We start from the raw sequence: 27,040 nt of genomic DNA on the forward strand, positions 1-27,040 counted from the left end.
CTTTGAAGGACCTTGTGCTAACCATTACACTACATCACACAGGTGAATCTGCAGCACATCAAAGCCAGATGTAACCTGCAGAAAAAAGGAACTGTCCTGATTTTGTGGACAGCTGTGTCCATGCTTCCAAAACACACTTTTGTGATACCTGGGACAAACAGATTCCAAATCTGATTTCTGAACGAGGGCACAAATCTCAGACTAAATAGAATTCTTCTGGCTTGTTATCTGTTGAGCCTTTCATCTGCGTTTGCCTCTGGCTGATGTAGTGACACCCCAGTGAAATGGTTGCTAAGAATATCTTATGCATCACTTAGAGTGCCTGTCACATAACTCGGTGCTGAGCACTAAGGCACAGGGAATTAGCTCTTTGTTTCCATTTGTGGCCCTTAGAAGAGAGCATCATTGATTCAGCTGTTTAGTACAAAGAAAATCTAGTATCTGCCCCATTTCAAATCAGGTGGGTAGGTGAAAATTCAGGGCTGACAAATCAGTCAGATGGACCTGCAGGCAGAAAGACTGCACATAGTCAGGATTTTCTCTAGTGTGATCCTATTTATGAACAGTGACCGTGAGTTCCTCCTTCTGTCAATAAATGAGAAATAAAAGAAACAGAGTTTCTAAGGTCACAGTTAAATAAGTATTTGAAGGCAAAATTGTTGGTGTGGAACACCTTTAGGACTGTCTTAATCATATTTCACTGTAGGGCCAAACTGAAAAAATAAGAAGGGTATAATTAAAAGTCCCAAACTGTTTCTGAAAGCTCCTACTCAGCTGCTACATAACCTTGAAGCTGTCTGAACTCTCTGGCTGACTAAACTAGTCAGGCGCCTAATGCTACCTCTGCACATACCCAAAAGAAATACCCAAAGAAAGAGAAAGAAAGAGAAAGAAAGAGAAAGAAAGAGAAAGAAAGAGAAAGAAAGAGAAAGAAAGAGAAAGAAAGAGAAAGAAAGAGAAAGAAAGAGAAAGAAAGAGAAAGAAAGAGAAAGAAAGAGAAAGAAAGAGAAAGAAAGAGAAAGAAAGAGAAAGAAAGAGAAAGAAAGAGAAAGAAAGAGAAAGAAAGAAAGGTTACTGCAAGAACACACAGGTTTAAATTCCAAGTGACATTCCCACACACTAATGAAGGGCAAGATCTCAGATGCAGTGCTGTCTACACCACTGCCTGCTAGCTAGTACTAGTTAAGTTGCATTGCCAAGTAGGAAAATGTCTAACTGTCCTGAACAATATAGGGAATTAGAATAGTCTGCCATGATGATAGCAACATACTATCTAAAGCTTTGCCACTTCCATGATATAAATATTTTCTGTCTTCTGAGTGAAAACACACACTACAACTGTAGTATTGCATCTGTGGAATAACTGGTGACACTACCTACATTAAAAACTAGTTGTACACTAGAGGTGGGGTATATACTGGATATACTCTACCTGTATTTAAATGTGCCATTCTATGATTACATCAGTCACTCTCATAATTAAAACTATTTTGGTGGGACTTTCTTTAGTTTTAAAACAGAGAAAATAAAAGCCAAAGTAATTTCAAGTGCAGGGATTTTTTTTTTCTTTGCAGGTGCTCCTCATCACAGCTTGGCACCAAATAGGTTAGAAGGAATTTCTGACTGCACTTGTTTTCTCTCCTTCAGGCCCGTGAGATCAAGGTGGACTTATACAAGTGCATATTCATTTGCTGTGTCTTCTGCTACTGGTCATGATTAAGAGGTTTCCACTCCCTGGATACTTAACCCTATTCCTCTGACGGAGTTGCACTCATCTCAGCTCTTCAAATGATTACTACAGAATGCAGTTTGACTCTATAAAAAAAGTCTAGTTAAAAATAAGTATATATTAAAAAAGTAGACCAACTAGCAGAACTGAGATGACAGGAACTTTTGGAGAGAAGAAGGTTATAACACATAGTTAGATCAGGTACTTCTTAAAGGACTGATTTGCCCCTCTCACTGTGTCCTGAAACCAACTAGTCTTTGGGTGAACAAAAGCCTTTTTGTGCAGGGTTTGTACATTGCCTTCCTCCTTATGTTGACTGGGGCTCTCAGGTGCTATTGTGATAAAAATAATTATATAAATAAATAAAAAGAACATGAATGAATGGAAGATTTATATAATTCTTTGAAGTAAAGTCTACCTTGATTTTTTTTTCAGCCTAAATATTACTATATTGCCAAGCTCCTCTCCCTCAAAGCACGGGACGGATAAATTTTGTAAGTAGTCATGAGCATCTGCCTAGAGCAGGGAGTTCTTTAAGATTTACTAAACCCTTTCTGGGCTTTGGGTGCTATTGAGGCATACAAGTATTAATAAAGATAATTTGATTTTCAGATAGATGCAACTTAACTGCTCACAATCCTCTTGCTTCAGTCTGTCACAACTGCACAAATATTTTGAACATTTATAATGTTTGCAGAATTTTCCAGTCTCCTCCTTTCCAAGAGGATATTAATTAGCAGATAGGGAAAAGCAGTAAAAATTCCTCCTTCTCAGGCCAGGCTGACTTCCCACTCAAAGCTAGTGTTGCTAATTGTCTTTGAAATTATTTATGTTTCACCAGTGTCTGAAGGCCTCAGTGTAAAGCAGAGCTGGGTTGGCCTGGCATTACATAAAACTCAGAGACAGATTCTGTCCTGAAGTGCTTTCAGTCTAAGTAGGTAAAACAAACAAACCACACAAGAGGAATGCAAGGGCTGAAAATAAAATCGACTTGTCTAAGATCATACACTAAGTCAGGAATGCACTAGTCTCACTTGCATAACTATTACCAGTAAAGTCAGCCATATTTTTTTTCAAAAGAAAAAGCTATTCAGCATGATGGTCAGTTCCTGCCTCTGTCTCCACTGTAGAAAACAATTATTGGTGCCTATTAATTGTGACACTTGACAATTACAAGGACTTAAGAAGTTTTAATTGCTGGTTCTTTCCCACTGTGTAAAGAACTGCAGTTGAAAGTCTGATCTCTCTTTGGAGGGACAATGTTGGCAAGAGAGTTTGTGCTTGTTTCACATTTAACTGGCTCCCTATCCTCAGCACTAGATGCTCAAATGCTTCAAAGACATGGCTATGATGTTCAGTAACAACTATGGCAGCATTCAAACAAACCTTGTACTCAGAAGAGCACAATACAAGAGGCTTCTTCTCAGAAATATCCCGTTACATACACACTCATTTTCAACTGAGACTGAATTAGTCAAAACCTATTCAATGTACTTATGTTAACACTACAAATCCCTTTGGATTGCAAATCAGATCGGCAGAAACAGGAAGAAAAGGCTAGCTCAGACATTAGGAACAATTCAGGCATCCAAGCTCACAACAGTTATGACTCAATCTGGCTTGATTTCTGGTAGGCAGATTAAAATGCATTGTTTGTACCAAATAAAGCATGACTAACAGTATCCCCTTTGTCTGCCTCTTGCACCATGCTGCTGCTAGAGCTGTAGGAGACAATCCCCCCTACTGGTGATACACACAAAGAGACTTTACCTTCACTTTGCTGCTCTTACAGGATTTTGTAGTGGGGCAAGTCTGGGTCCAGCGATGCAGAACTGTTCAAGTAGCTCTCTGCTTCCCTTTATCTGACCAAGTCCTAGGTCAGTATGGTGAGGTCATTGCTGGATTGTTTCTATTCTTCAAGCTCCTCTAATCCAAGCATTTTATCTAAGAAATGACAAAAGTTTTCTTAGTAGCTCAGTTGATGAATTACATCCTAAGGAATGCAACTCTGACCCCTGCATTATTATTATTTTTTTTAATTTTGTTTTATTCTTAGAAGAAGAGCTAACAAGGCTAGTTTCCTCACTGTAGGCCACATGGCCGTAGGAGTGCATTATCATTTCTTTGACCCACTGGGCAGGATGCTGTCATCTTTGTGAAACAATAGGGACATTCTTAATTTAGACTGAAAAGCAGCTTAATAGAAATTCAAGTGATGTAATTTAGGGGAAACAAACTCCCTTCTGTTTGTCTTGTTTCTGTATCCACTAGGTCAAGAGAAGATTTTAAAAACATCTGTAGGTAACCACTGCATATATATTATACTCATTATTTTATATTATACTGCATATAATAAATGTAGCCTTTACTTCTGAGCCCAGCTTTAGTTCAGGTGAGACAAAAATGCTCAGAAAATAAAAGTTACAGGCCTATGAGAACACAGAAATTAAATGCCTAGAAAACACCAGAGTTGAACTAGTGCTTGGTGAGGGACCAAGCTATATCTTGAACTAGGACTGAAAAACTGGGTTACCTGCTTTAACTCCCAGTGGATTCTGAAGTCCCACTGCAAGGCTTTTCTTTTTCCTTATTCTTTCTATTTTAATGAGCTAGGGACACATATACCAGGGCGCTACTGTATGGCATAAAACTACCTGTATGTTTGATCCTGGGACCAAAGAAACTGAATTCTTGCTGAGCTCATCTTTGGGAAGACGTGCTTTTCTTAAGCCTTGTATTGGTCCCTCCCTTCCCCCTCAATACAGAAAGCTGACAATTGTGCCACCTATCACTGTATCGCCTCACTACACCTCCTCCTGGGACACAAAACTTTAGCCTTTCTAGCTTCCAAAGGTTTATTTTAACAGGATCCACCTAACTCATTTTTTTCCCTACTTACATTTCAGCAACTCAGACTACAAGAACTCATCATTTAGGCAATGCAGAATGCCTCCAGCTGTAATGTAGCACATAGACTACTTTAGAAAAGGTAATTATTGGGTTGGAGTTTTCATCACATCTCTGAAAACATAATCTCTTATAATTTGAGATCTTACTGTGCTACCACCTACTAACACACTGACTGAAGTGGAACTGCTCTTTAGTCTCACCATGATTAACACCTGCCACAGGAGATGTAAATTCCCTAGCAGCTGTAAGCTACCATTAGCGCAAGGTTGAATTTTCTTTCTTTTTCTTTCTCTCTTTCTCCCTTTCTTTCCAATCAAATAATGAGGAAAAATAAGAAGCAGCAAAAGACATGAGAGGCAACATCATTTTCCACTTTTCCCTTCTTCTTTTCCCCTTTCCCAAACACAAGAGATTTCTTATTCTTTCAGAATTTGCTTTTGAAACTTTAATTGCTGAATGGGAAGTTTGTTACAACTTTTTTTTTTCTCTTCCTGTACGTTGTGTAGTCTATCACATTTATACTACCTTAACTACAAAGTCTACACCCTGCACCAATAGGTACTTCCTAAAATATAATTCATACTTTATGAAATATTTGCTGTAGGTCTAAAGAGAACTAACTGACTGCACAATCCCAACAGCTTTTTCTACAAGGCAGGGTAGGTATATAAAAATACCTTCTTTCCTGACATCATGTTTCCAAGCAAGCAATTCCACAACAGTTTTAATCAGTCATTCATGGCAAACAATCTGGTAGAACTTATGGTTGCCAACTCCCAGATATTTAGGGAATTGTTTCTTTTCCACTCCACCTCTCCCATAACTCTATCCACCGGGATCTCCAGGTTTACACAAGATAACCTGAATTTCCTGCTGTTTCCAGTCCTCATATCGTCAAAAATTGCCAGAAAATTTTGAGAACGCAATGCCTAACATTTTGGTTGTTTTGTGATCTTCTTTATTTCAAAACTGATGTCCAATTCTGGTGGAGGAAAGGGGTTATGTGGAAAACAAGGGGTTATGTGGAAATAGAGAAGTTTGTGCCCACGCTGTAAAGAACCTTCTACCCATGCTACGAAACATTATTTTAGTGGATATCTTAAGGTATTGATTTGTTCTAGTCATAGACAGATCTTGATGCTTCTCAGCTGCTTCAAATCGTTTTATATATCGTTTATAATCGTTTTTTGTATATCATCATTTACTAAATTTAAATTTAGTAAAAAATTAAATTTTTAATGTAATCATTTACTAAATGATGATATACAAAAAGTCATGACACACAAAGCAAATATTCAGCTGAATCCATTTCTGGATTTGAGAGATCTACTTTTGTTATTGTGTCCTCAGTTTCAAATACTCCTAATTAGCAGCTGTCTCCAATCTTTTAATGAGCCTGTACTATCAGTTAGCACTGAAGCCACATGCTGCTCAGATGGCCCTTCTCATTTTAATGGGAGTTAAATTAGGGTTTAACTTTTACTCCTCTCCCGGGTTTCTCAGCTGTGAATAATCCTCACAGCTCAGTGATTTTGTCAATACTCGTTACCTGTGCCTTGCTGTGAAATCGCTGCTACCTGTCCTAACATGCTCTTTGGACCAGCTGACAACTGTCTAAAAGCAAAATGAAAGGGAAAACAGCAACAAACTCTCCTACACTTAATTGTGTAGTGCTAAAAACAAGTTACATCATCAGCTTTAATAATTTTCAGGGATTAATTAAAGGATAACATTTGCTGCAAAGGAGTTTATGTGGCAATAAATAGCTTTTGTAGCTGATTAAATGCCAAAGCAAAACTGATCAAGGCAACTGATAATTACAAAACCCATTTAGTGCCTTGAATAGATCCCCTCCATAGATGCAAGCCATAATGTATGACAGACCAGCAGCAGAATAATGAAAAGCAGGAGTCTCCTTATCTGTGCAGAGCTTGCGTAGACAAATGCATGAAAATGCTACTCGTAAGGTTCAGCCCCAAATCCAGGTTGGTCCTCACCTTCCAAGAAGCAGACACTGACAAGATACAAAGGAAAATAATGATTTTGCAGGGCCGCGGAGCCCCGGCAGAGCCCTGCCATTTACTGCCTGCTCCCGGAGGGCGCCTCTGAGCAGCGCTGAGGCGGCTCCTGCTGGAGGGCGGGCACCGCGTGCTGCCTGGCGGCCCTCGGGATCGTTAACGGCCGCTAACGGTCGTTAACAGCCAATAACGGTCGTCAACGGCCGCGCTCCGCCTCGTGCTGCCTCGTGCCGCCTGCCCTCGTCTGAGCGCGCAGAGCTCGGAGCTTCAAAGACAAGCGAGGGCCAGCTGCGCGTGTGATTTTGAGGCCTTTTATCGTTCTCTCATTACTACTTCAAGCGTGAAGGTTGAACCCTCGTGGCTGGTGCTGAGCCTTGGAGATTGTTCGTGTGGGTTTTGGGGGTGTCTGAGCCGGTGCCAGAAGGTGCTGGGTGCTGGCAGCTGCCTGCCCCTTGGGCTGTGGGGTCCCCGGGCTGGCCGGTGTCTGCCCTGCCGGCTGGTGGTGGTGTGACTGGCTTTCTGCTGCGGGTCAGGGATGCTTTTCCTGCTCAAGGGGGAAGACCACAACGTGGCAGGCTCTTGGGGGCAGGGGCTTCAAATCTCTTCCATGTTGTTTCTATTTCCTTGGTGTTTCAGTGGCGGCTTCAGGAGCAGTGGCCGTACCCCATATTAGAGCCAAAAGCACTGCCCCAGGGGATCTTTGAAAGAATTGTTAGGGAATCAAATCAAACTGAGCTAAGGGGGATGGGTGATGGCAAGTGCGTAGCATGCCCCGTGCTCTTCCTTGTCGTTCCCTGACAGCACACAAGCCCGTGTAAACTGTCATGGTGGTTTTTTTTCCTTTTTTTTTTTCCTCCACTCTTCCTGCTTTGTTCATTGCCCTGATTTTCAGCTGATAAGTAATAGGCAGAGCCAAAGAGTGGTGTAACTTGTGACTGCAGGAACACACAGTTCCGCATTTTATAAACAATAATTAACTACTGCTGACTGTACCAGCTGTGAGAAGCCCGAAATGCTGATCACATCTTGCAGCTTTTACCAGGGCAGCAGAGAAATCAGAAGTATCAACTTTGAATTCTGCCACACCGGCCTTTCTGGCTTGCAAATTAACTGATAATTTAACTGATAAGATGCTTAAGAGGGTGAGCATTAAATTAATTCTAAACAAAGACTGGAGGGCAGGGACTGACTGTTGGCTTGGCTGGTATGCACAATGCTCTTCTGTGCAGTCTGTTGTAAAGATAATTCTCTTCAATTGGAGTATGAGCAGTATTTTGACTTTATGCAGAGATAGGAACCTTGCTGCTGATAATACAGGTCTCCAAAGCTCCAAAATGAACATGAAACAGCACCTCAATGCTTGCAGTACGGTGTACAAGATTGTTGTGTTTCGTGAGTGATGATAGAGGCACCAAGGATGAACAGTTGCAAGTGCCCTGGAGCGTTTTATAATTTAGACTGCGTGAGGGATGTGGGCAGCATGTACAAACAGATCAAAGGCTTTAGGCTTTTTTGTAAAGCCACAGTTGTTTACACAGAGTCAAAAGTTGATTTTGTTCCTAAATGAAGCATTTCTGATCGAGATGAGATACAGGAATCAGAATGTGTTGCTTTCTATGAGTTGATATCTTTTTAACATCTTCTTTCTCTGGCTATAGCAGAGATCGTATACCAGTTGACTGGATTTTTTTTTTTTGAGCTCTGTTTACTAACTTGCAAAAAACAGATTTGAACATCTGCATGAACTCTCCCCCGTGGCTTATCATTAGTTTGCTACTTAAATTCTTTACTTCTAGGACACCAGACTGTGATTGATAATTAAATCGCCATAAATGTGGCATGAGTCTTATGAAATGAGGTCAGAATATGTAAATGTATCTGGAGAGAATAATATTTATTCAAAGAGAATAACATAGACAAACAGTAACAAAAAACATACCACAGCTAACTCATTGGTTCAGGTACTGCTGGTATACTGGTAAGTATTTCTGCTTTCTTGGTGGAGTATCTAAGCAGCCAGTCTGCATAAACTATGAAACGTAATTACTCTGACATGGGAAATCTGTGGCAGGCATTTACAGTGTAGCATCATCCCTGAAAAAGCCCCTGGAACAAGGGTGTATTGGAGACACAGGCAAAATGTTCAGATAGCTCAGCTATTTCTGAGCCTCTGGCTGAGCTGCAGGTTAGTTCAATTTAGCATGGTACTGGGACAGCCCTTTGGTAGGATGCAGTATATTATTACTCTTCCTTTCCCCCTGTTTCAAAACTCCATGCCTCCCTATACTTCCTGCACTTTCTGTATGTGAGTCTGAATTTATGGGTTTGAAGATGCTGTTCTCTGGATCTACTTCATTCCCTCATTTCAAAAAGGAAATTGAGCAGTAAATATTTTCCTTTAGCATGTGGAATTCTCCTCTTAGCACTCAGCAAATCTTCATCTGAATTCTACTCAAGAAAAAAAATACTGCAGGCCACCATCTGTAAGAGTATATGTTGGTTGTTTACTTGCTAAATTAATGACAGACACCCAACACTGAGTTTTGTCAGCTGTCTGTGTGATGTAGAGCTAAGAAAATAGCACAAGTTTTGAGTTCATGACCTTTTTAAGGTTTGGTGGTATGAAAGGGAGGAGAACCTAACAAAGTTTAGATCCATGTTTGAGCTCCCTAGTGTAATCAGGCTTGGAGTAATTTGTTGCTTCCACTATTCCTTTATTCCATTTAAAGTATTCAATAATTGGCATGGTTTAGCATTAGAATTTGTATAGTCTTGTACATATTTAGATACTAAAATGGATTCTAAGTGGCAGCTCTTTAGTCAGTGTAAATTGAGTCTTATCCCTGTTGGTTAAAGCTGTAGATCTGCTATGTTTCCATAGAATCTCACAATGTTCGTTTATGTGGAAGCTTCAGATCTTGAAAACCAGTCATCCTATTCAGCTGTACATTCCTCCTGTTTATTTTAATGAGATCAGTGGTGCACCAGTCGTGAGATTATGGTAGTTCCTCCTTAATCCTACTTGCTTTATAAGGTCTGTATTTCTTTTTCTTATTTTACAAAGCATGGCCCTAAGTCTTTACCACACCTTCTACTGCACAGAATTCAAGCCTTCCTCTGAAGATAGATTCCCCTGCTCCTGCCTGCTTCTGGTACCAGCCTTTATAGTTTCTGAGTATCTTACTATCTTTATAAATCTGTTGTGAGATGAAGTGATAGTATTCATTGTACCTTGCTCTTCCTCTGTGAAAGCAGTGAAAAGACAAGTCTTTATAATTTAGTTTCCTGCAATGAAGTGTCAGAAAACTATTTTTATACTTACTGCCATGAAAATTAACTCAATTACTCAAAAATACTTCAGTCTTAAGTGATGGACCTCATAGTCTTAACTGCTTCCAACCAGTTCCGATAGAGACTTGTTTTACTGAAATTGTGCTTTGTGAGGTATAATGCACTTCACTTTCCTGAACATGAGCCAGCAGTGTGCCCAGGTGGCCAAGAAGGCCAATGGCATCCTGGCTTGTATCAGGAATAGTGTAGCCAGCGTCCCCCTGTACTCTGCTCTGGTGAGGCTGCACCTCGAGTACTGCGTTCAGTTTTTGACCCCTCATTACAGGAAGGACGTTGAGGCCCTGGAGCGTACCCGGAGAAGGGCCATGAAGCTGGTGAAGGGCCTGGAACACAAGTCCTGTAAGGAGTGGCTGCGGGAACTGGGGTTTAGTCTGGAGAAGGGGAGGCTCAGGAGACCTTACTGCTCTCAACAACTACCTGAAAGGAAGTTGTGGGGAGCTGGGGGTCGGCCTCTTCCCACAGGTAACTAGTGATAAGACTAGAAGGAATGGCCTCAAGTTGCGCCAGGGGAGGTTTAGGTTGGAAATGAGGAGACATTTCTTCTCAGAAAGAGCAGTCAGGCACTGGAATGGGTTGCCCAGGGAAGTGGTGGTGTCACCGTCCCTGGGGGTGTTCAAGGAAAGGTTAGACCTGGCTCTTAGGGACATGGTTTAGTGGGAGACATTGGTAGTAGGGTGATGGTTGGACCAGATGATCTTGAAGGTCTTTTCCAACCTTAATGATTCTATGATTTTTGAAAATTCATTTAAGTTGTAAGTACTGGATCTATAAAATATTTCACATCACTGTAGCAATAGGTGAAGCAAAAGATTTCTAAGCGTTCAATATGCTGATGTTCACATGTGCTGGTTTGTGCAGAGGCACTGCTGACAGGGTACAATTTTAACTGAGATGTCAAGTTGCAAGTTTGGATCCCTTTATGTGCAAGAAGTAGAAAGTATTTTTTTTTTAAAACCTTTTGTTGTGAATTTTTTGTGGTGGCAAGACAAAAACGTGAAGACAAACAATTTCAAGGCTCTTGTACTATGCCTTGCAAATAAATGCCCAGTTGTGTGTAATAAAATTTCAGCTCTTTGTAGTAAGAGCTGGAAGTGTGTGCATTTGTGGAATTCATTATAGATCATTAGGCTTTTGGTGTAAAAATGAGTTTGTTGAAGCATTTGTGCTTTGGAAGCACCTTTTCCTGACCCTGAACAAGGACAGATACAGTTCATAATTTTCTCTTTGCATAGGACTATTGTGATTGAACAGTTGTAAATATCCAGACTTGAACAACTTATCACAATATTTAAGCTATCAGAATGCTTATCGTAATACTGAAACATTTTTCTTTAGAAAATGGAAATTCTACTGAAGATAAATTTAACAGAAAGATATTCCTAAGATTTTGATTGTTTTGTGTCAAGGTAAAGCTCTGAGGAAAATGCTCATGAAAGGAGCATGTATTGGGCAAGGTTTTGGTAGCAGGAGGGCTGCAGGGGTGGTGGCCTCTGTGAGCAGAGCCCAGGAGCCGTCCCATGCCCAAGGTGCAGCAGGTGGATGTGGCCTGAAGGAGGCCCATGGAGAGCCCTTGCAGGAGTAGGCCCCGGGCCAGAGCTGCAGCCTGTGGAGAGGAGCCTGTGCTGGGGGCCTGAACCCAACTAATGGAGTTTCTGACAGAAATTCAAAGGTCCTGTTACTAGGGTCACTGGAAGAATTCTGATGAATTGTTTCAGTAAGAGTGATTAGATGTAAAGCGCTGACCTTCAAGTAAATCACTGAAACATGATTTAAAATATGAACTAATATTTAGTATAAACCATCTCCCTGCTTGGTTTAGATTAAAGAAAAAAACTACAACTTCCAAATTTTTGATTACAAAGTAACTTATTACCAGCCAAGTCAGTTATTGCTATGGTCCACAAACTACTGAAAACTTGCCTTATGCCAAAGCTCTGTTTAACACTGATGCCTACTTTATATTAACGCTACATAATTTGCAGTTTTTAAGCAAGTTAATTAAGTCGTATATATGTATTTCCATCTTGGAAGCTTTCTATCATTCCTTACATGGCTTAAGTTGCCCTACTTCTAATTGAATTAGAACTTAGTGAGAAAGATGTCCCACCCAACATTCTTGTCTGTAAAATGGCGAGGGATAGATATGACAGATGGACCACTTGGTGGGTAAGGAGTTGTTTGTATGGTTGCATTCAGAGCGTTGCAGTCAATGGCTCAAGGTCCAGGTGGAGGCCAGTGATGAGTGGTGTCCCCAGGAGCCTGTAGTTGGACTGGTATTATTTAACGTCTTTCGTGACGTGGGCGGTGGGTGGCATTGAGTGCGCCCTCAGCAACTTTGTGGACAACACCAAGCTGAGTGGTGCAATCAACATACTGAAGATAAGGAATGCCACCCAGAGGGACCTTGACAGGCTTGAGAGGTGGGCTTATGTGAACCTTGTGAAATTCAACAAGGCCAAGTGCAAGGCCCCGCACCTGGGGCAGGGCAATCCCAAACATGCTTACAGGCTGGGTGATGAGTGGACTGAGAGCAGCCCTGTGGAGAAGGACTTGACTTGGAGGTATTGGTGGATGAAAAACTGAATATGGGCTGTCAATACATGCTTGCAGTCCAGAAAGCCAGTTGTATCCCGGGTTGCATCAAAAGAATTGTAGCTAGCAGCTTGAGGAAGGTGATTCTCCCTCTGTATTCTGCTCTCATGAGGCCCCAACTAGAGTACTGCCTCCAGGTCTGGGACCCCCAACATAAGAAGGATGTGGGCCTGTTGGAGTGAGTCCAGAAGAGGGCCATGAGGATAATCAGAGGGCTGGACCACAACTCCCATGAAGACACGCAGAGGGAGTTGGGGTTGTGCAGCCTGGAGAAGAAAAGGCTCTGGGGACACCATATAGCAGCCTTCCAGTACCTAAAAGGGGCCTATGGAAAATCTGGGGATGGATTCTTTGTCAGGGGGTGGAGCGGTAGGACAAGGAGTAATGACTTTAAACTGAAAGCAGGTAGATTTAGATTAGGTATTATAAGTTCTTTATTCAGAAAGTTGTGAGGCACTGGAACAGGTTGACCAGAAAAGCTGTGGCTGCCCCATCCCTGGAAGTGTTCAAGGCCAGGCTGGATGGGGTTTGGGCAACCTGGTCTGACAGCAGGTGTCCCTGCCCATGGCAGGGGGTGTGGAACTGGAGGGGCTTTAAGGTCCTTTCCAACCCAAGCCAGTGTGTGTCTGTTTGGTGGTAAGAAGTTGACATCTTTGAAGCTTTTATTTCAGTGTATTTGTGGTATAGCCTTACTCAGTACCCCTTTAACAGGCGGAGTTCAGTTAGAGGCATCCCAAAAGCAGATTTTTCTTCAGTTTTATTGGAAATGAATCCAGTTCGTACATTGTGAATCCTCTGCAGTGCAAACCAGGTCATGGTAAGTGATATGCTTGCTTGGAAAGCATAGATAAAACTCTTAGATTAGTATTCAGGTAACTAAAAATGTTTTTTATATATATACTTTGTGCTCTGTTCCTGCTGGTTTCCATTTTGAAAGTGTTAATTCATGGAGCACTTAAGGTCAAGTAAGTACATACACAATCCTGAAACAATCAGTTTGCTTTTTTCCCCCTGTTCCTCCCCACCCCAGTTTTCCAGGTGTCTTTTTAATGTCATAACCAAGAGAGCCATCACTAAGAGTAGTATGGTTGCATAGCAACCTCAATGTGATAAATAACTAGTGTAAAGTAGTCCTTTGCTGTATATTTCTTTTACAACAAGAACACTGCGGGAACCCAACTGTTTACTACTACACTAACTAATAAAAGTCTTGAAGAAAACCATGCAGTGTTTTATGACTAAACAAGAGTCAAATAACCTTATTATTTCTGGGCAATACCATGAGATTATTGTACCAAGTTATCTTAAAGTACCAAGTATTCGAGCATTATAATTTCTCTGCTTATAGAACATCAAGCCCCATCCTGTCTCTTCTCCTTGGATAATTAGAGTTGAAAGCACAACAGAAATATTTTATATATGAAGGTAGCACACGGTTAAAATAAACTAATATAATGCCATAATTTCCAAAAGCATTAAAATGCCTATTCACCTACAATGAAAAAGTCATCTGTACAGAAACAAAACCCTAAACATGCACATACACAACATAGAAGTTATATATTCCTAGTTTTATTTTCATGGAATGCTAATTTAGTTACAGTATGGCAGTTCATAACTACTGAAATGTGACATTAATTCATCTCCAATGCTGCAGAACAGTTTTGATTTATATATATTGTTTTAAAACAATCTTATTTTACATAGTTGAGGTCTCTGGTGGTTTTTAAGCTCTGATGCTTAAGCACACAGCAAGCTACAAACCTTAGGTTTTATATTTATACATATAGTCTATGTATTCAGACAACTGCTGTAAGTTATCTATAATTAAATATTTATAAAAGTGCATATATTGGTACATATGCACATCTAGAAATACACTTTTGCTACTGCCTCCCTTTTATAAAAAGCTGCTTAACATACAGCCATATTATTTTCACTCACTGCTATAGGTCTTTTACTATCTTTATTAAATGATTTTAACTATTCAATTCCCTCAAACTGAATGTAGGTATTTCTATGTATGTTTTCCTAAAGAGAAAAAAAAATCTGCCCTATTCCTGTAAGAAGCTTTAAATCATGCATCAGTTTAGTAAACAGTCACTTTAGCATGGATTTTAGAATCCTAGACAGTGTAAAATCTACTTCTGGAAAATGTTTGTATATTTCTTTTTAGTTACAAAAAAATATATAGGATTGAAACATACTGAATACGTGCATCTCTCAAAGCGGCTATATTCTAGCCTTATAGATAAATTAAAAAAGTACACCCCTGCTAACAGGATGCAAATATGGCCTCAAATAGACCATTACCTGTATTTAGTATAGCTCATTACATTAAAAAGTTCAAGTCAGCTGTTCTCTCAAGATGGTGTCAAAAGACTGAAGAGTGTATTTATACTCAATATACAAAGGTGGGTGCACATACCTAGCGCCATTCAATTACTTAATACTTTCAAGGCTTCTAGGCTTTGCCTCTGGTGATACAAGTCCTGAAATGATCTGAATGAAAGTTTAAGTTGAAATATTTTTTTAATACATCATAAAAGCGAGTTGTGTTTAAAAGAAAAATGTACACTGAACAACCTGAAGTACTCACTTGAAACAACTGTACAGAACTATTACAGATACAGAAAGAAAGAATGGTGGATTTACTTCAAACAGAAGTAATGCTTCTTAACATATGTAAAAACCTGCTTTGTTTTATTCTTCTACCAAGTAAGAATTTGCAGCCATTCAGAACAAGTAAAATTCAAACCACCTCGCAATGTTTACATTTAAAGTTTTTATACAGTGCAAATGTTTAAGACAGAATAACTCCCCAGTGAAACAGGTGACACTATTCAGTGCCAGTCTTTTGAAAATTCTTTCAATAAATCTATTTACACATTAAGCTAAAGGTTCACTATATATGCTTTGAAGTTTGCTGAATATCAGCAGAAAAATACGTGAACTAGCAGCAGTTGTATTACAAATATATGATGGTTACTTTAATGAATGCATAAAGTTTTCAAGACTGTATTCAGTATCATACTGTTCTTGATCCCATAGTTCTCCAAGGTTTTCGAGTACTGATTTCATTGATGCTTTCCCAGAAGAGGTAGAGGTATCAGCTTTTTCAGTTTTTCCATCCTTCAAAAAAAAAAAAAACAACCAAAAACCCGCAATGAATACAGAGAAGAATTTTTTCAGAAACATTTACTGATTGTGACCATATATTCCTAATTTTCCCTTTACAAGTAATTGCTACAAAATTCTTTAAGTCTGATTTGGAACATTCCACCTCCCTTACTCCTGTTTTTCAGAGAGCTAACTTCTATTCATCATTCTATTTCAGGTGTTCATTTGGTTAACTTTTACATTTCAAAGCAAACCTTTTCCCTAAGCATTCTCCGGTTTTGGTAGCTATTTGTAAAAATGGCTCTTTACCTTGTCAAGAGTGAACAGATCAAGAAGCTGTTCTGTTCCCATGCTCTGTAGGCTTGCATTTTCTTGGCTGATTACTGTATTCGCAATGTTCATTTTGAACTTCTGGAGACCCATAATCTTCTCCTCCAGAGTTCCCCTGGTTATCAGGCGATATACGTTAACAACGCGTTTCTGAAAGGGAAAAAAAAAGGTAAAAAAAATAGTATCTTGGGTATTCAGGAAAGCATAACCTTTTTATCTATGTGTCACAGATGGCCTGGAAGCAGTTTGGCTTAGATTTACCCTTCAGTAATTGTACTTTCAAATTTGACTGATGTTAGGTGAAAAGGATGAGTATGAAGCTATGCCAGTGGAAGCATTTGCAATTATGTCTGTGCTCAGGAACTTAGTTATTTGCTGTTCTTTACAGCTGTAGAGACTGTAACACCAGTCACTCTTTCCCTGTCCAGACATCAGAGAAGGACAGTCCTTTGGGGCTTCCCTTTACTTCCTTGTCTTCATTGCATCTTTCTCCCCACTGAGGGATGATTCTGCCCTGGCCTCCTCTCAGCAGTACAGCAGAGAGGGGGGCATACCACACTGGGGATGGGATGAGAAAGTAGACCTTTTGACATCTGACATACTTGCAAGAAAGCCATATGAACAAAAACTAGGGTGAAACCATCAGAGATCACTTGTGTTATATGCTACAACCTTATCTAAATCTGAAGAAAGAAGGGTTCAATAAGAGAAAATGTATGGGAAATTAAGAGTTGTTTACCTGCCCAATGCGGTGTGCCCGGTCCATGGCTTGCAGGTCTCTCATTGGGTTCCAGTCATGTTCCACAAACACTACTGTATCTGCCCCTGTCAAGTTAAGTCCCAATCCACCGACATGAGTGGTGAGCAACAGAACATCAATAGATGGGTCATTATTAAACCTGTATATAAAAAATAAGAAAGTTAAGCATGGTGAAATTAAATAATGGAATTATGAACCTCAACTGCTTAAGGTTCCCTTGTATTCAGTGGTAGCTGATTTAATACTGAATAAGAAGTACAAAATATTAAGTAGTTGATTACTAATTAAGTTCTAAATGAAAAAAGCTGACAGGTTTAGTAGTTAAAAACAACAAAAGCTGTAATACTTCTCTTGTTCAGATTATGATACTTCTGGCATTATTTTGTACCAACCCATCATCGCCATCTCCCCCACCTTCTCAGACACTTGAGTGTTCTCATTTCTTCTGGCAGCACACTCAGATTTTTCTCTAATTTTTACTTCAGTAAAAGTTAAGCTTCTAAGGATCCAAGCATATGCTTCAAGAGCCATGGTAAGCATGTAGTAGAAAATAGCAATAGAAAATGTTCCCATATACCAAGTCTCTTAGGGCTCTTCCTCCAACAAGGATTAGATAATCTTACAGTTAAGATCCTCTGGTTTAACCAAGGTCTACAGAGACAAAAAAGGTCTCTAAGAGCAAAAAACTGTAAAACAAAACTGTAATCATTTCCAGGATCAGCATGATATACACAAAGGATAACATAGAACACCAAGGTGATTCACAAGTTAATGCATTTGTTTTTAATATAAACCTCTTCATATATACCAATTGTCACAAGTATACCCACATACTCCTGTTTTGTCTTCAATTTGGTAATGTCTTTACTGTTGAAGTAATAGAGGAACAGCAGATATCAGCACTCTTCTTTACCAGAATCAACTTCAAAATTTGTTTTTAAAAAGTCATCTAATTATTTTCCAGAATAGGCAATACTTCAGTTCTGATGCAGTCTCTTGCTATTAACATAAGCTTCCACTTGTGGAAGTGCTGTATTTATTTATTTATTAAGTAAATTAGGCAATGATGACCTGACAGTACAATACAAAATCAGTCACAGGCTTGCTAAACTTCAGTATTTCTATATATAGAAAAGGTCCCACAGGCAAGAACAGCTTTGTTCCACAAACAATATAACTCATTGCAATTGTCTTTCTATTGGTCATGAACAGATACGCTTACCGTGAAACAATGGAATGCCTCTGGCCAGCAGGTATGCTACCATCTAGTCGTAAATAAGTAACTGAAGGTAACTGAGGTCTGAGAAGGTCATGCTCCACTATATCCAGCATGCTCTTAAGTTGACAGAAGATAAGTATTCTGTGCTGGGCCACAACAGCTTCTGTACCACTCTCTGAAGATCCACCATTCCCCAAACCACAGTCTAGCAGCAGCTTTAAGTAAAAGAGCATTAAATTAAGGTATATCAAAGTGACAGTAGATCCCATGTGAATATCGACATGGATGGACTACCAAAAGTAGAAGAGAAACACAGTCAATTACAGAAGAAAGTCTGTAAATGACAGCCACTCAAATGACATAGGGGACAGCTGGACTGTGGAGTCAGACTATGACAAATTTTCAAGAGTTGACAGAATATTAATTTTCTTCATTTTGTTTTATTTACAGTAGAATTTAAGTCTTTAACGTCATCTAATTTTGTCAAGTTAATAGCCTCCTGTATAATAAATAGGAGAAAAATGTTACTCCTTGCTCTCACATTGCAGAAAGAAACAGAATAAAAGTATGGTTTCTGACAAGGCAGCAAAAATTATGTAAACCTCATCGCTTTGAAACAAGTTTGCCCTTTCTCTTCTACCTCTCGTTCTGAGGTTCCATGGCTAAACAGCAAAATAGGGCATAAACCTTAAAGGAAATTCTTGTACTTTATTTCATCTGCTACTTAACTCATGTTTTTATCACTTTTCAAATTAGTGGAGTATTAAAACACCAAGCTGTAACATCAATAGAGACATATTAAGGCACAACATGGAAGTCTACTTACTTGTTTTAAAGCAGACAACTTAGGTGCATGTTGGATATCTCGAAGGGATGAATTATGAGCTGCAAGTTGATCTGTAATTCTTTTATATTCTGGATGCTGGGTTGTTAACACTAGTGCAGGATGGTTGCATAGCTTTCGTAAATATTGCAATGCCTTTGATTATTAAAGAAATAATAAGAAACTGTTAGCAACAATATAGTTACAGATAAGTATTGAAGCTACTTGGCCACATTCCACAAGTTAGACTTTAAGGTATATTTTTATTCAATTAAAGTCACACCTTTAGATTAAGAAAACCTGTTAAGACACTAAAACATAATTTAAACATAATAGCTATATATCACTACTGAGGCAAACTAATACAAAATTCTAAATATTTTTCTTAGACTGTATGGCCATGGTTGTCTAAATTAACTATTATCATTTTCAGTTTTAGTTAAACACAGAAATATAATTACCATAAATAAGTGAATGAGTTAGTCAAAAATATTCTAATCAAGTGTACCTGAAATACATGGCCTGTAGCTTTAAGCTTTGGTTTTTCAGTTTCTTCACTCATTGAAATTGAAGAAACTGTTTCATCAATATCACATTTGGCACGTGACTTGGCAAAGTCTTCGTAAAGTTGAACCTGTAAACCAGACCCCAGTCAGAAGAATGAGTATGCATTTCCCCCTCCCCAAGAGAAATAAGATGAACAGTCAGTTTTCAAATTTAATTTCAAGTTCAGGTCATGAATTTGAAGAAAACCAGAAAGCTAGTTTATATGCAAAGCAAGATCAACATTAACAGTGTAATCACTTATAAGTTACTTTCTTTCAACTTGGAAGGTATTTGTTAAGAAAATCTATAGATGCCTGTAAGTTTTTCTTGTAGAACTATTACAGAAATTAAGCTAAAGAAATATTCTACTGGACTGAACAGTTTTCAGCATGTGCTACTAGAAAAGCTTTATATTATTGTAGCACCAGAGAATGTTAGATATGATATCAAATTGACACAGGAATACAGAACTGCAAGCAATTCCTTTCTGGTCTTGTATCTGTGCTAGAAAAAAACTAAGCTTTCAACCACTTTTTAAACATACCTGTAAAGGACTGAGAATACAGTAATAATCTTGAATAATTTTGGGTGGAAGGTCTTGCAGAACATCCTCTTTCATTCTCCTTAGCAGGAATGGCAGAACTTGGCGATGCAGTGCTTCCATTGCAAGAACCCCTAAGTGAAAGGAACAGAAGCAGTAAGCATTGTAGAAAATACTTCCAAACATTCAGCACAAAATAAACCCTTTTGTTGGAAATGGCTACACTTTCTCTTTTTGTTAGCAGTTCTCATTTACAAATACAAGAAAAAACAGGATTTAATATTTGATCCTTACCAGCCTCTTGTTCACGACTGGAGCTTCGGGCATCTCTACTTGCCAATATTGGTTTGCCATAACGAGCTGCAAATTGGCGTTCAGTACCCAAAAATCCTGGCATAAGGAAGTCAAACAATGACCACAACTCTAAGACGTTGTTCTGAACATAAAAGAAACATTTGTTAAATTCTTTTCAAATTTAATGAATTGTTCCAAATTATCAGGAACATTTCAATGAATATTTAACACTGCTAGAAGACTACAAATGTAACACCTCAACACAATTTTGAACTCCTTAAAATCTGGGGTATTTTTCATCAGCTTAAGTCACATACTCTTTAACACCTAAATGGACTTTCTACTGTGTCTGATGTCTTAAGCCACACCCTGAATTCTTCTGGACAACAAAACCCAGGAGATGCCAGTGGTCTTAGTCCTGGATGGGACAGATACTCCAGAGACAAATCGTTACGACAGTGCTCAATATCTAGAGTTCTTAAAGTTTCCTGCTAATTTCACTAGAGGCATAACAAAATGCTCTCTCCCCTTTCCTGGCTAGTACTTAAAAAGTGGTAGTCTTATTGCAAACTTCTGAACCCTATAATACCATGGATCCTGCACCCATTCACCCCAGTATATGGGCATACTGGGAAAGGAAAAAGATTGAGTTTCAAGCAGTTAGTACTTAAAAGCTTATTTTACAATGTTTACTTGAAACAGGACAACTCTGATCAGCAGCACAATAAAACAGAATGCAAAATAGATCCTCTTTCTTGTTTCCACTACTCACCCAGCTCCCTAGAGAAAAAGGATAGCAGTTACCTGGATTGGTGTCCCAGAAAGAATTATCCTGTAATTGGCTGTCAGCTGTTTTACTGCTTTTGATAGTTTTGTTTTTCCATTTTTTATTACATGGCCTTCATCAAGAATGCAGTAATTAAACTTAATATTTCTAGAAAATAAGAACATAGACTTAAGTAGCATAGCTTAAAGTTTTAAGCTATTAAAAACCTCAGAAAACAAACCAATTCTTACCTGAAGAAATCAATGTCATTTCTCACAACATCGTATGAAGCTACTATGAGATTGTGTCTTTTCACCTGGTGTTGTAATCTTAATAAAAGAAGAGAAAGTCATAACTGAAGTGTTCCTTACATACATCTTATATTGCAGCCTTTAAAAGTATTGTCACAAGTTTTACCATGCCCACAAACTGTGCTCCAGTTGTAAAGTGAATTACAAAACTGTGTGATATTTTACTCTGCCTAAGTCATAACTGCAAAGTGCAAAATGCCTTACCTTGCTCTCTCAGTAGGAGGTCCTGTATAGTGCAAAGGATTAAGATATTCCTTGGAGCAAAACTTTCCCACTTCGTCCACCCAGTGTCCTGTGAGTGTAGGAGGACACACCACCAAGGAGGGAAGAGGAACACTGTCCACCAGTTTTGTTCTTGCATATTCTTGAGCCCTTTAAGAATATCAAAACCAAAGCATGTGTTTGTTTTGGTGTTCGTTTTCTGTAGTTGTCTTTGGGGTTGTGGTCACAAAATAGCTGAGGTTGGAAGGGACCTCTAGAGGTCATCTGCTCCAATCCCCCTGCTCAAAGAGGGCCACCTACACCTGTTTGCCCAGGACCACGTCCAGAATCATAACCATAGATAAAACCTGCTGTTAAAGTCCTTAAGATAGAACATTCATTTAAGCTTACCTGAGGCAATGATCCCCTGCTAGAATACAAATGGACTGTAAAGTTTTTCCTAAGCCCATATCGTCACAAAGAATTCCATGAAGTTTGTATTTATTGAGAAACGCCAACCAGTTAACTCCATCCTGAAATTAGAAAATAAAGAAATGCCTCAGAATTAACAAGTAGCTCTTTTGGCTAGCTGAACTTCACTTCAAACATCAGTGTGTTCTATCATCTGTTACTGCCAAGTTATGAGTCCATTTCCCTACCCCACATCCTTCATATATAAATACAAACTCCCAAAGTACAACTGGGTGTTGCACCAGAGTCTGTACGTTCCAAAAAAAAAAACCCACGGATCCTCATAAATGCGTCTGCTACATCCCATTCACTCAAATCAGAGGGAGAATAAAGGTAGAAACATAAAAGGCCAAACAGCACAAGGAGGCCTGGCATTGCAGTGGTGAGCTACCACAGGCAACCTAAGCAAGGCAGAGCCCATTGGCCATTCCCTGAGAAAAATTAAGAGAATCAAAAGAGGGAAAAAAATAATTGAAGAAATGAAATTGAATGTCTTACTTAATTTGGTCTTCCTTACCCAACAGTCTAATGTGCACATTGTTCAGACAATAACAAACAAACAAACCACAGACAAAAACAATGCACACCCCCAAGCAAAACGCCCAACACCCAAATGACTCCTACCCTTCCATAAAATCCCATCAGACCAGAACTTACTGTTCTTTTAAAATAAAAGTATAAGCTGTTACCTGCTGGTATTTTCTGAGCTCTGCTTTAATTGGTACTGGAATTTTATAGTTTTCCAGTTTTTTTCCATCCAGTAATTGTTCCAGAAAGTGGCGTTCTTTAGCTTTCATTCGTATTAATTCTTCAGACATGTTTGGTGGATCTGGTATACCAGCCTAAAATAGTATTTTTAAAGCAGCAATGTTAGGGCTATAATACTTAATTCTCACATAGATAAGAAATAAAACCTCATCCTAGCTTAGACATTTTAAATAGATGGCAAAGATGTGCAATCTTCTCAACTATGTAAATCCATATTCTGTGCTATACCTGTTTGATTCTTTGCAGATCAACTCATCCGGAGTTGTATGATGCACAGCACAAATTGTGCTCCAACGGGCACAATGAAAAGCTTATATAAACTTGCAATAAGAGGGGAAATCCTGGTCATGCTTGTAAGACTTTACAAAGGCTGAGCTATTGTTCCTCTAACCAGGCAGTTTCTCTGTCTGAAGAATCTTTTGACACCTACTTCTCCTTAGCCACAAACTACAATCCAAAGTTAGATGGATTTCTCCTACAGAGCTTAGTGGAATTACATTTAAAATGACAGTGAAGTCTGTAGGACAAATTCAAACAGATGCAAACCACGAACAAAAAAAAAATTTCTAAACACCCCCAGGTTTGTAGCAGCAGAACATGACTTTCTAGGTATTTCCCATACCAGGCCAGAAGCCCAAAGAAAGTATTAGTAGATAGTAAGTATGCTCAGCATTCTTTTTTGTTAATAATAAAGTAGCAAAAGAAGCATCGATGTGTTCATCACCACATCTCTAATCCCAGTTTCCTGGGCCACCTTAATTTTGAGGAATGTGAAATGTGAAAAGTCAAGTTACTATTGCTTAGGGAGAGCTCCTGGCTGAGAAGAAAACCTCAGGTCTACCAAGTAATTCTACCATGTGTGTTTAATAAAGGAAGAGGGAACTAACCCAGATTACGTATGCTAAAAGTGTTCCAATAAGGTATTTAAGTACATACACACAGACAACAGCCTACTTCTTTAAGTGCTCCTCCTACCCTTCCTTTTAAAAGAATTATGTCTGAAGTGAGAGTACCATGCCAGTTAATTTGGTTCAAATATATTGTCAACTTGCAGCTGGTCAATAAAAATATGGAGGTCAGATTAAGCTGAATGACTTATATAATAATCCTTCTCTCAGTCACATTTAATTTTTCTGGCTGAATAGAATGAATAATGAAATTGAGAATAAAGATACAGAAAACTGAGCATAGGTAAGTTCTCTCAATTCATTTATTGCAAATTCTTTTCTATTCTACTCAATTAGAAATGAACATGACAATACAAATTATAAACTCCCAATTATATTCAGACCTGTAGTACCTTTACTTATCCATTATCTGAAATAAGGTCTTGCATTTTTAAAAACAAAGTTTTTAACTGTGGAGAAGAAACATGCAATATCATACATACACATGTAAGCAGGTAATAAAACAAGTGTTCTACATTTTGAAGAGATGCTCAGTAAAGAGTGCTAAAATAGCTTTAGAAAATGCAAGCTACATATCACACAGAACTGTATTTGGATGCGTACGAAAAAAAGCACTGGTGTGAATAGCACTGGAATGAACAGCAGCATGCCAGTCAGATTGTTCACCTTGACATTTGCTTCTGCTGTTCTCACTTTCAACTTAAACATTTTAGTGTAAGCATACGGAAAGTGCTTCATTTAAGGCAGGTTGCTAATTATCAGATTCTAAGGTTCTATTACACTACATTAAAAATCAAGACAGTAACAGGTACTAAGTGAAGTAAATTGGCTTTTTTTTCAGTTTAAAACATGCAAATGAATTCTGAACTGTCTTCTGTTACCATCTGGTGGTGAAAATAAGTTACTTGGAAGATTCAAAGTCTTTGAAGTGCAATATTAAGAAGTGTCTGATGTATGCATGTTGGAGGAAGAGTGAAAAACAGAAACAGATCTGTACTGATTAAACACCACTGGATCATATATTTAGCATTCTACCAAAAGCTGTAGGTTATGGCTTTTGATTTTAAAAGAGCTAGGAATAAGTAACTGTACTCATCTCCAGACTATTTCTACTACTGCTATTTATTTTCTCTGTTTAAATCAGAGTATTGTTTTGTACGTGTTTCTTGACTATGAACAACAAACATACCTTTTTATTTTAACATTAATTTAGAAAATTGTTCATGAAGGGTCCAGTTTTACTCATTTTACATTACAAAGAATACATTGTCAGTTACCTGATATGGACTGAACGTGTATAAAGACAATTTTTACTCAGCATGTAACAAACCAGAAATCTGGGCTTTGTGGCTGGTAGAAAAGTGGAGACAAAACAATTCACATAATCTGTATACTTACAACTTCAGCTTACCTCAAGAGGCATTAGTCTAATTAGTGTTGCAAAGCACTGAGTAGCCATGAAACGTACGCTGTCTGTCTGATCACTCATTCTACCCAGAACTGGAACCACCAGAAGAACAATGTATGGAACAATACCTACATCCAGCTGTTCCATTACACCTGGATCAACTATTAAGGAAATAGTTTCTACCAGTTCAGGATTGTCTGACATCATTGCACACCTGGCAGATTTCACTAACAATAGGTACAAGTCATTAATACATTACTTTAGATAAACAAGATTTGTACTAACAAAGAAACGAAAAAATAAAATTGTCTGATCTACCCCAGTTAGATTTAGGGCCAGCCCAGTGAATTCCACTACTGACCTCAGTGCACCTTTGTGGCACTAAATATTAACTTTGTTTTTCAGTTTAATTCATTCTTTAGCTTGTTCTCAGAGGGTAACATAGAAATAAAATACTGAATTGCCTCCACTAAAACTTCACTTTTTTTTCACATCAATAAGAAAGGCAATGGAAATAAGTTTCTTACGTTTGTTGTCTACAGGAGGAAAACAGCTTAACATTTTACCTTATTCCTTCTCCCATTATTTTTAGACAACAGCTTTTGCTCCCCACGTTATGCAACTGAATAGAGTCTTCTGCATTTTTGAATACTCAAGCAAGGATACATGCAAGTGCTTCAATTGCACCTTCTTGTTTGGTGTTGTCATCTATTGCTCCCAGCCACGGTAGAACTTGCTCTAGAAAGATATTCATTGTTTCCATGGTAGCTATTTTGCTCATAACACCTACACAACGAGCAGCCATGTGTCTCACTGCAGTGCTCGGATGTTGAAGGCACATATAAAGATGAGGCAAGTGCTGAATTAACTGAATAGAAGGTGAGGGGCGGGAAAAAAAAAAGTTACCATGAGCTATTAGCAAATTACTGAATTATTCCGAAATAAACGGTTTCTTTAAATCACTGTTGCTTCCCAAAGAATGGTTAAGATGGCTCCTTCACATGATCTAATTTTCAGAATTGAAAAATTCTTTCAGAAGAAAAAATGAACTTTATTCCAGCTTGCAAATTTGTCCTAGGCTGGTCCCATTTAAGTTTAGGCAGATCAATAATCACTGTTGCCAGTCTTATTAACTCTGGGTGACAAGAAAGGCACCCACAAGGAAATTCCCATCTTCCCAAGGGGATACATGTGTATACAGTCTTTTTTAAAACAACACAAATATGTTCTTATGTCAGATGTCTTAAATAGATGGTCCAGTTCTTCTTAGTCATGCAGTCCCTAAATATCAGCCTCACTGAACCTCTTTAACCTTTAACCTCTATTACCTCCTAGAGAAAGATGAGGCCAAATACTTATTCTGCTCAGAAAGACCTCACAGGGGATAAACAAGGGAAAAATATAACAGTATGGAGTGAACAAAGAGTAATGGTACCTTCCCAATATTTTTTTCTGTACTCCAGCAATTTATGGGCAGGGACATAAACATCTCTTAGCCAAGAGATGTTTAATATCCTAAGAGACTACGGCTTTTTTTTTTTTATTTCTTTAAGGAGGGTGGCAGGGATGAATCTATATATACTATTAGCATCTCCAAAAACAATCTCCACGTTGACTACACAGTTACATATAAGTATATAGAGATAATCAGATATGTATTTCTACGCCATATGCCAATTTCACTTATAATCACTTCATTATTTTATTAAAGTAGGTAAGAATTGTTCTGTATGAATTTGCTCCATCTACTCAATTTTACAACCATTCCTTATTCTCATCCTTCCCCATCATATCCTTCTCAGAGTTCTGGCCTACTTATTTCCTGCATGGAGCCTTTCCATATATTGATCTCAAATGCACACTAAGTAAGTTTGCAGGTATTAAATTAGGAGAAGCTGCTGACTCCCCTCAAGGGTAGAGAGGCCTGGCAGAAAGATCCTGACAAATTAGGGGGCTGGGCGATTGCCAGCCACA

The 27,040-nt window shown here is 38.7% G+C and overlaps 1 protein-coding gene and 1 long non-coding RNA gene across 5 annotated transcripts in view; both read right to left on the bottom strand.

The window, feature by feature from the left end:
* Positions 1 to 4,593, bottom strand: part of LOC308196837 — a 47,074-nt gene extending 42,481 nt beyond the window's left edge. For 3 of the 4 annotated variants that reach the window (XR_013952430.1, XR_013952431.1, XR_013952432.1), the window contains exon 1: positions 3,500 to 4,593. This is a non-coding gene — a long non-coding RNA (uncharacterized lncRNA). The remainder of the gene's footprint in view (positions 1 to 3,499) is intronic. The other variant, XR_013952429.1, reaches the window with a different exon arrangement.
* Positions 4,594 to 13,339: 8,746 nt separating this feature from the next.
* The window catches only part of BTAF1 (B-TFIID TATA-box binding protein associated factor 1), a 48,147-nt gene continuing 34,446 nt past the window's right edge, over positions 13,340 to 27,040 (bottom strand). Inside the window, exons 24-38 of the mRNA XM_080596494.1 lie at positions 25,733 to 25,934; positions 25,070 to 25,218; positions 22,672 to 22,824; positions 21,923 to 22,044; positions 21,515 to 21,682; positions 21,251 to 21,328; positions 21,038 to 21,167; positions 20,234 to 20,375; positions 19,943 to 20,073; positions 19,361 to 19,486; positions 18,856 to 19,008; positions 18,033 to 18,244; positions 16,790 to 16,949; positions 16,030 to 16,200; positions 13,340 to 15,732 (exon numbers count right to left, since the gene is read on the bottom strand). Coding sequence (XP_080452620.1) covers positions 15,586 to 15,732; positions 16,030 to 16,200; positions 16,790 to 16,949; positions 18,033 to 18,244; positions 18,856 to 19,008; positions 19,361 to 19,486; positions 19,943 to 20,073; positions 20,234 to 20,375; positions 21,038 to 21,167; positions 21,251 to 21,328; positions 21,515 to 21,682; positions 21,923 to 22,044; positions 22,672 to 22,824; positions 25,070 to 25,218; positions 25,733 to 25,934 — 2,244 coding nt within the window. The 3' untranslated portion in view covers positions 13,340 to 15,585. The remainder of the gene's footprint in view (positions 15,733 to 16,029; positions 16,201 to 16,789; positions 16,950 to 18,032; positions 18,245 to 18,855; positions 19,009 to 19,360; positions 19,487 to 19,942; positions 20,074 to 20,233; positions 20,376 to 21,037; positions 21,168 to 21,250; positions 21,329 to 21,514; positions 21,683 to 21,922; positions 22,045 to 22,671; positions 22,825 to 25,069; positions 25,219 to 25,732; positions 25,935 to 27,040) is intronic.

The sequence above is a fragment of the Anser brachyrhynchus genome, assembly GCF_964034855.1.
Source record: "Anser brachyrhynchus genome assembly, chromosome: 6".
In the NCBI taxonomy this organism is placed as follows: Eukaryota; Metazoa; Chordata; class Aves; order Anseriformes; family Anatidae; genus Anser; species Anser brachyrhynchus.